Source organism: Neopsephotus bourkii, unplaced genomic scaffold (assembly GCF_033783945.1).
Source record: "Neopsephotus bourkii isolate Nb327-2 ecotype Australia unplaced genomic scaffold, CSIRO-AGI_Nbou_v1 NB_1189, whole genome shotgun sequence".
In the NCBI taxonomy this organism is placed as follows: domain Eukaryota; kingdom Metazoa; phylum Chordata; class Aves; order Psittaciformes; family Psittacidae; genus Neopsephotus; species Neopsephotus bourkii.
The window spans coordinates 575,427-585,461 of NW_026901674.1; the positions used below are offsets into that span (position 1 = coordinate 575,427).

The 10,035-nt window shown below is 38.7% G+C and overlaps 1 protein-coding gene across 2 annotated transcripts in view; it reads left to right on the forward strand.

Moving 5' to 3' along the window:
• ADAM12 (ADAM metallopeptidase domain 12) overlaps positions 1-8,044 on the forward strand; it is a 187,412-nt gene extending 179,368 nt beyond the window's left edge. For both annotated transcript variants that reach the window (XM_061364101.1, XM_061364102.1), the window contains 2 exons: positions 5,290-5,417; positions 6,663-8,044. In XM_061364101.1, coding sequence (XP_061220085.1) covers positions 5,290-5,417; positions 6,663-6,723 — 189 coding nt within the window. In that variant the 3' untranslated portion in view covers positions 6,724-8,044. The remainder of the gene's footprint in view (positions 1-5,289; positions 5,418-6,662) is intronic.
• The last annotated feature ends 1,991 nt before the right edge of the window (positions 8,045-10,035 follow it).

The following is a 10,035-nucleotide window of genomic DNA, read 5'->3' on the forward strand; positions in this document are numbered from 1 at the left end:
TATCTTTTCTTGTCACTGGCTTCTCTCTTTTAGTTGCATTCGTAGCGTGACTGTGTCTAAGCAAAGGAATCAGGCACCCAGCTATTTCTGTTCCATAGATGTTGTGCTATTCTGGATATAGCACAAGATTAAAATGAAGTGAATATCTTTATCACCAGCTACCTTAAATGAGCACCACATTGATTTGGATGCGCATACTGCAATTCAATACTCAAATAGCTGTGTCTTGAGTAACTGTGCCTATCTAAACCTTGCGAGGATGTCCAAGGACAGAGCATCTTCTTCTTGCAGCAACTTTGTGAGCTACTCTGAGACACTTCCCCAGTGATTTATAGGAGGATATAGCTATGAGAATCAGTTGCTGAAGTGCAGTGCTTTGAAAAGCAGTTGTAAAAATAACACAGGAAGAAAAAGGATGAGACGGTTCTGAGCTGCCATGGCAGTGTGCTTACGTATTATGACAGCAGAAAAAATGGGGCTATGGATCATTTGTCTAAATCTGAACATGAATCATTCAGGTTACACCCAACTTCTACAAGTGTAGAGAGTTTAATTGCTTTCAAAGTATTTAAGCTTTTTCTTCTTCCCTTTTTCATCCTGCTAAGTCACCTTATTTCCTTTGCAGGGGAATTGGAAATACTGATTCTTTCTAAAATCAATTTTATAGGAAAAATGAAGGAGTATTGGTTTGTGTTGCTTTTGTCTTTAGAAGAAGAAATTTCTTCTATTTCCTCTTATGTAGCTACTTACAAGCTTACACTGTCTCCCACTAGCAGAAGACAGATGGAGAAGAGGCCTTCCAAGAAAAGTAACCATTTTTCATTCTGATGGTGTGTCTGTATCTGCCCCAGCCTGTCATCGTGCTTCAAAGCAGCCCAATGCATGACTGCAATTAATGTTCCAAAGTGCCCTCCCCTTCAAACCCCACATAAAGTGCAAGGTGGAATAGCAATCTCTAGTACTGTCATCACAAAAGACTGACAGATCTGAAACTGCTAAAAAGCTTTTCGGTTTGGCAGCTCAAATCAATTGTGGCATCAAGCAAAATACGCTGGCTTTGTTGCTGCATGAAGTAGAAATAGGACAAACAGCGGACAATCGCTAGGCAAACTACTGAATAAACCAGCATGGCTTCTTCCAAAATTATGTCCATACCCTCAGTTCAAGATTGTGAGAAACAGCTACTTTTTTATATCCCAGAAAACACTGTATGGGAGGGAAATCATCTCTTCTGAAGAGTTTTGTTCCCTCAGAGCCTGGAAAAAGTAAATTAACTTGAGAATAGTTTTTGGGCTAGTTTATATAGATATTACTTAATGTATTGCTTTAGCACTCTCTTGGAAGTGCATCCATCAGGTCATCAAGAGGAAGCACTTTAAAAATCGCTACATCCATAATATCCTCCAGATGCTCAGTACTGCAGCACAGCGCTGAAGAACGGGGTCTGAAACCATTCACTGTTTCTATGGCTTCACAGCTGCTTCCTTCTGCTTCTCCCTTACAAGAAGGAGATTGAAGCACAAGCTACATTCCTGCTGCCTTTGGGCTTAGAGCAGTGGATAGATAAGGCACAACATGCTAAGCAGACTCTATGACAACTCTTGTCCTCTTTAGTGCCTGTTGAGAAAGCAATGAATGATCCATATTATTTTGCTATAAAATTTCTTTTCTGATCTAAATAGTAAAAAACACCACAACAAAAATAACCCAAATTAAATGTAATTTATCTGTTGCCAAGTTTAATATTTAACCATCTTTTGATCAATAAACAGCTTTTTCTTATTTCAAATGCTCTTACAAGGCAAACTTAATTTATGGGGCAGATTAACAGTCAGCATAAATCAGCACATCACCACTGAAATCAAGGAAAGGCTGGAGGTTTATACTAACCATGGGTTCAGTCCATGCATTCTGATTTGATCGCTTCCACTTGGTTTTGCTGGTATTCAGTTGCTGCCTCTGATGCTGTCATCATCTTATTACCAAAATATGTCTCATATTTTACAGGTCATCCTTATTACAGGAAATACAGCTTTGTGCTTTTACTTTTCCCCTTAATAAAACCGAGCTGGGCTCACCTTCTGCTCACTCTGCCACAGTTACTCCTGTCGATATCTTGCCTCAGACTGGCTGTTGACGTACAGGGCTAACACAAATTAAGATCCCGTCTAAATAGGTTGAGGAAGATAGATAACCCTTCTCACCCAGTGCATCGCAGGCAAGAACCTTTCCAGTTGCTTATTTAAAAATCAGTGACAAAAATTAAAGCTTCATGCACCGGATGGCTTTGTAGCTGCTCAATAGCAGAAAAAGAGATCATGGCAATATTTAAAACAATGCTTCCCCAAATGCAGGCACAGTAAATGCATTAAATGCTAAGTTGTTGATCTAAACCTGGACAAAGAAACCCATCCATAAACTCTTTGTACTGAAGATCTGCAGTTCTGTAGGGGTAAAAATGAGCTGGAAAGGAGAGATGAAGCAGAGAAGCACCGCTATGGTGATGCTATGAGCTGTGTTCTAGTCTTGCCAGGACATCAGAAGCTACAGCAAGTTTCCACATATTTTAACATATAAATCTATACAACATGCATTTTAACATACAAACCATACAATTTGGGTTCTCCTGTGGCACAGAGAGAATATAAAAACACCACCTTGTAATGCCAGTTTGAGAGAGGAGATTTATTTCTTCTATTTTATCTTCCTCTGCTTCCAAGGATGTTTGTTTTCCTGGTGCCATTTTCCTGTGCTGGCACGTCCTTTCTACGAAGTGCTCCTTCATTTTGTTTCATCTCAGCCATTACATGATCTCCACCTCCACTTTCACCTGAATTCCCTCTCCACTCTTTCTTTCTTTTACCCTTTCTTACCAGCCTGCCACATTAGACTTTCTGTCAAGCCATTTTACTGCTTCCTCCTCAAGAGTGTAAACTCATTCTTACAAGCAAAGAAAGAAGAAATTAGAGTTGCATTTATAATATGATTGATGTTTCAACAAACTTCCTCTCATGGATGTGTCTTCTGGAATAAGATGGCCTAAAGAATTAGTCTGGCTTAGGCATCGAAGATGATCTTAATGCTGAGCTGTGAGAGGATGATCCCTCTGCAGCTGAAGAACTGTTCTAGATCAGCACATCTAGATTAGCCATTTCAGCCAGCTTCCTCTGCAAAAAGAAGCAGGGGAAAGGCAACTGCTAGGGTTCCACAAGTACTTAGCTACAATAAGTTTATCAGAAAGTTGGTCTACTATCAGGTGTTACAAGTGGTGATTAGACATAGGACATGGCAGTTCTCTCTTTTTGTTCATTCATCCATACCAGATCTTAAGCTCTTCAGACCTTTGCTTCTCTAGACCGCTGAACCTGGATCCGTCCCTCTTCGCAGTGGTACCTGAGCATCCTGCTAGTTGAAGAGTAAATACAAATCATGCAGTAACAAATAGGGACTGATCAAGCAAACAGCTGAATGCTCATGCAATGAGACTAATTCATGAGATTAATCACGTAAAAGGACTTGAGGGAAAAGGCCAGTTCTGTGAAAGCAGTCAAGAGAATGAAGGTTTTGGTTGTTGTCTTTATAATGCTGATGTTTGTGTGTTCATTACAACTTGGTTTTATAACTGCTGTCACGGTCAAGGTGATGATGCATACACATATAATGTAATGAACATACATTATGACTTTTAACAAAATAATTATTACAGAAGCAACTTACATTTATATCTTACTGCAGAGGTGATTCAGTTAATTTAAAAGTATCAGTGCCTGCTGTGATCTAACTTGTTGTGAAGTGGTATATTTCACTTCAAAACCCACACATGAAGATTTCATTGGGTAAGAAATACAGTGCACAAAGTAAACTTCGGTTAAGAAATCCTGATGGTAAAATTTCTCTTCTGAAGAGCTTTAAGGTTCTAGTTCTGTATCAGGGGAAACGATCATGCCTTGAAGAACTTCCTTTGTTAGTGTTCAATTAAAGTCTGACTTTGAACAGGCTAGCCCTACAAGACAAAGCTACATGGAGTATTTACAAGCATGCTGTTTACTTCATCATTTTCCAGGCCTGATTGCTTCAGGAATATTTGCAATTATGTTGATCTCCAAAGACAGAGCTCCCAGACAAATTTCTCATACCTTGGTTTATGGTGTGATTCCTTCTGGATGACACTCAGGCTAATTTTAATCGTGAACATGAGATCTGGCCATAACAATAAGTTAAAATAAGAAACTCCTTTCATGTTGCAATTTCCCATTCACTCAAGAACTAGTACGTGTTCTGTCAAGAGTGAAAAAGAAGAGGGACATAAGAGGGACATTCTATATGGCTTGAAAATGTAGTTTGTGGTAAATTTGGAATGACCATATATGAGGTTTATTTAAGCTCCACATTTTCTTCCTTGTCAAAATGCCTACTGATAGTCAACCTGCATTTCCTTCTTGAAAGAGCACTCCTTGGCCGTGAAAAGTAAGAAAACAAAGGGACGTTCAAAACAAATAATGAAGAGTTGTATTTTATTCCTGAGCAATTCATGCCTCTGCTTGTTTTGATCACGTCTTTTAGGGGATCTTTCACTAGATCATGCTTTTAAGCTCCTCTTGTTTCTTTTTGTCAGCTTTACCAATGGCAGCTGTGGCGAACTAATAGCAAAGATTAAAATAACTTAGAAAAGGCATGACTACGCAATTCAAACAACAGAAGGATCTGATGTGAGTTTTTTGATATATTGGAGAGTATTTGTGTGCCCTGAGCAAGGCACTTAATTTATCCCAGTTCTTCATAACGAAGACCACAAATAGACATGTTACCATGTTTGCAGTGTTTCAAGGACCACACAGAAACGACGTTAGCTCATGCCTGACAGCAGATGACTTCTGTTCTTTATTAATGAATCTTTTAATTCCACAGAATGAAAGCACAGCAGCATTGCTAAAAACATTCCACAGATGCTACCAATTCAAACTGGACTTGAACAGTTTGGTTTTCTGGTCATCTGAATTTGCATTTTAAAGTCATTTCTAGTATTTTCATCTTTTTATATAGCTACTTTTACAGTGTTGTAAAAAGCCATGATAGATGGGGCTTGGAGCACCCTGGTCTAGTGGAAGGTGTCTGTGCCTGTGGTATGGGGTTGTAGCTGGATGAGCTTTAAGGTCCCTTCCAATACAAACCAGGCTGGGATTCTTAAGATACTCTGAACTTACATACCTTCCATTTCTCTCAGTTGTTGCTATGTTAATTATGCCATGTCAAATCCAAAGATTAATATGCTTTCATGTTTTATAATAGGAAACCCACAAGCCAAACCCTCCTCGGAAGCCTCTACCAGCAGACCCTTTGACCAAAGCGCGCTACAACAGCGCATGCACAGCGGTGCCCGGACACACAAAACCTCTGCCTCACGTTACTCCTGTAAGGTTAGTTCTATTTAAAATGCCTTGGTTTACAGCACTTTGCTCAATGGCAGGTCTATAATGTCCTGAGTAATCATGCTCTGCTGTAACTATTGCTGAGAGCTATGCAACATCCATTTCCTATTTGTTATAAAAACATACAATATCGGGCTGATTCTCACTGGGAGCATATCAGCATAATTGCACTGATTTCTGCAGAAGTATGACAATTGATACTGCACATGAAGGTTTGACTGTAAGCACCTGACTTTATATTTCCAAAATCTGCCCCAAGAAATACAGTTCCTTTCAAAAGAAAGAGGTTAATAAGCAGCAATTTAAAGAGAAACAAAGCTCTCACTGAAGACTAATTTCCTACTCAGACCACCTACAGCATTAGGCTGAGAACTGAATGCTGCTAAGTTCAACCACCAATAAAAGCAATTTTCTGTTCACACACTTCATAATAGAAATGTCAATTTATATCATCTGAAAATAATACCCCAAAACACTCAGAGAGCACACAAATTGTACCCTTCAAGAAAAAAGGATGCTGGAAAAAAGTAAAATGGACATTAAATAAACATGCCCAATGTTAATGGGCAAAGTCTATGGTATTTTCTCACTCAATATTCTTTGGTTTCATAAAAATAAGAAGTGAACTCCTAGGAAGATAAAAGTAGTATTTTAAGTTTCAAGAATTCTGTGACTGAGACATTTAATTGCTCATATAAATTAAGACTAGGATGAAGTTTCCTAATAGTTCTAATAAAAAGCCTGCAAGGCTGAACTTTGGCTGAGCTCCTGGCTGTCCAGAGAAGCTGTGGCTGCCCCATCCCTGACAGTGTTCAAGGCCAGGCTGGACACAGGGGCTTGGAGCAAGCTGCTCTAGTGGAAGGGGTCCCTGTCCGTGGCAGGGGCTGGAGCTGGAGGCACGTTAAGGTCCCTTCCAAAACACAAACCAGGCTGGGATTCTATGGTTTTTGAACAGGAAGAGAGAGAAACAAAGAGTTTAAAGAGCAACACCTGAAACACTGAGCTAGCTTATCCAACCAGCCAGGCAGCAACTGGGTCTCATGATGTTTCTTGATGAGACTTGTGTATATATAGCAATGTCTGATCCCTCCCATAGTATGAGAGTCCCATGCTACATGTCTTAAGTTAAGTTGGATGCCTCTAAGAGGTTTTTCCATGCCCCAAGCATGATTCTGGCACTGAGAACCAACAGAAGCTTAAATAACAATTTGCTGTTTTCTTTCTTTCCAACAGACCTGCTCCTAAGCATCCACCACAAGTATCCAGGTCCAGCAACACTGCTGATGTGAAATGACTAGAAAATCTGACACCTTTATTTTAATAAGTGAAGACAGAAGTTTGCACTATCTTTAAACTCCAGCTGGAGTTCGTTTTTATGACAATACTTAGGATTTTTAATGTTTAAAACAGCATTATTTTTAAGAATTCTGAGCTACTGCCTCTGGTGCTGTGCTGTGCTATGGTGCTCTGTATACTTGCTCAGGTACTTGTAAATTATTAATTTATGTTGAATATTTATTACAGTGCAGTGCACTGTAGTAGATATTTTTACCATAGCTGAGTTTTCCTAAGAAGGAAGCCTTTTTTTTTTTTTTTTTTTGTAATATTTCATTGAACTTGAATAATTCTGCTCTATTGGTCCTATGTAGAGTTTGTAGTTTTGATCTGTGCTTTAAGGAGTGCTGATCCTCATGGATAAATCAAAGGAATAAGCAACTCAGTCTCAATGGTTTATAGCAAGCTTTTGACTAAATATGTCAGGGTAAAGAAAAAGAAATTCTTCTGGAACATGGTGAAACGCCCGATATCTGCACAATGTGTAACATATGTATGTAACCAAGGTACCGCTCAGTGCTAGCAGTTGTACTGTAAGTCCAGTTTTCACATTCCTGTTTGAAATCGATGAGAAATCTGTGCTGAAAGAGGATGTATTCACTTTGGACAAGTTCTCTTTACTGAAGAAGTACTGTATATCATAAAACTGTATTTTTGTTAACCTCATTTTCCTCAACCCAGTATGGTTATCACATACCAGTGCAGATATCTGGCCTCCCAGTGTCACTACCTTCTTGATGCTTTGGTGATTAAATTCAACTACACTGTCAGGTACCATCTCATTATGATGCATAGATGTCCTGTTTAAACTGACATGAAATGACACACAGGGAGTAGGGGAAGCCAAGCATTACAAATTACGTTTTAAGAATCAACTATTATCCTTATTTCTTTTGCCTCATTGCTCTGCTTATCAACTGTATTTTGCATATTTACTACTGTTTTGTATTTAACTTCTAAAATGTTGTTCTGGGTTCTTTAATTTTCACATCAAAATGTGTATTTTAATTCATAGACTTTGGTTATCATAAAAAATGAGGGAAAAAAAATCATCTCTTTACTATGTGGTAGCATTACATCTGATCTGTACCATCTCAGTAGCACTGCTGAATATGATTGTTTCACCTATGCTGTAATAAAAACAAGTTTCAAATATAAGTTGAAATAGAGGGAGAGGGAACTAATGCCTTATATAGGTTAATTTCCTCATTGCTTGTAGTTTTTGTTTCTTTAAGCAAAAATAAAAGCATTGATAGAGACTTGGATCTCATTTCAGTACATGCAATTGGTTTTCATTCTCCCAGATATTCCCCCAAAATCAGGTTGCTTGATAAACTAAATGAACCAAAATAAACCACAGTTTAGTTTGTTGCTGAATAGCAAAAGTAAATGCTTCACAAAAAACATTTTAGTTCTTAAAGCAACTCTAACAGGAACAATGTTGCTTAATGTATGAAGAATCTCTACAACAGGGTGCTAACTTATCCAAGGCTCAGCAATGGAGTTAAAGCCAAAATGATGCTTTTTATGTACTTTACCTCTTTTGTGTTTAAAACATTAATTTCTTCCTGTCAACTGTAGCTTTGTATCTAAAACATGGGGGGAAGAGGGAGGGAATCTCACTTTGAAGCAGATACATTATCTCAGTTTCATTGTTGAATACTCACACTTTTAGAATGACAAGTCATGCTGTTTCAAAATGTTTCTGATAACTGCTGAAATTCATAAGATAAGACTGTACATAGTGAAAGAAGAAAGTGAAATTAAATGACTATAAAGTTTGTGTTATCTACCTTCATCAGAAATTCTATCATCTGAATTTAACGACAGCAGCTTAGCATGTGTATAAACTTAAAGCTTTGAAGTAACCTTTAGGTTTAAATATAAATGTGACCCACCTACGCAGTCCTACAAGTGTAGATAATAGAAATACCCATACAAGGCATGCAGTCCTACCCCTGTAATTGTAAGCAGCTGTCTCACCCACACTGAGTTTAGAACCATCCACGCACCTGGGACCAGACAACACCAAAGCTGGAAAGATGCTCAGGTGATGCTGAGAACATGTTAGACATATAGGTGAGTGCCTCCTTCCACCCAGAGAAAACACACACACACTCACACTTCTTCATGTATGGAGGAAGATGGTAGAAGCATGACAGGACACTGCTAGGTGACCCAGTCCCAGCACAGCAGAGTTTTAAGACTGAAATGCCTGGATGGTCTTACTGGTGTGCAACCCACAAGGAGTCCATTACCTGGTTGAAGGACCAGAAGCTGACCAACACCACAAGCATAAACACACACTGCCTGGTGTCACATCTGCTGTCGCTAGAGGAAGGCAAAGTCCATCCAGCCATTCATCATGGATGAGGTGGGAGAGGCCATCAAAGGCTTCTGCAGTTGAGAGGAGCCCAGGGGCAATGGGGCATCACTAATGTGATACCTTTTACTGCTTTTAACAATTCATCAATAGAGAGCACAATCTGGGAATAAATTACATTTAAACAAGCTGTGATTACTATGCAGAAAAATGTATGTCAAATTTATTAACTAATGACACTGAAACAAGCAGCTGAAGCATATGCATCCAGTGACATGGAAGGTAGTCTTACAGTTCAGAATGCATGATTAAATGCATACATTAGCTAATAGATTTACCATCTTATGGCAGACATGGCTAAAGCTAGAGATTTTTAGCTGTTTGGAAAAAAAATCATAGCTCCCTATCTGGAACAAGAGCAAGCAAACTCAAATAGCCTACAAAATACATGCTACCATTACTTAAACCAACAAAAGGTAGTTTCCGGCATCCTACAAGCTGATTTTCTTCATAGCAAAACAGACCAGAAGATCTGAAGTAAAGAAGCATCTCCTTAGAAAATTTAAAGATGACTATTAACAAGGTTGGGTAAGAAATGTCAATTTTTACTAAAGGGACAGTCATGAAAGTAGAAAAGGTCTTGAAGAAGAGAGGGAAGCAATAGAGATGAGCAAAACAAGTAATTCAGCATTTAATTTTCAGCAGCTTAAATACAGTTTGTAACATCCTCAGGGGATGTCAAAAAATATGTTTCCTTGTTTGAGTTTCTTGCTTTACATCTAACTCTGCATGCAGGAGGTGTTTGGGGTTTGTTATAAGAAAACAGTGACTGTAAGCCCCGTAGGCAGATATACTTAAATACAGGAGAACATGCTGAAGAGGAGGCTGAGCTCCACTATTTAATGAGCACCAAGGACCCAGAAACCTGAATACCAGAGGTGAATCAGG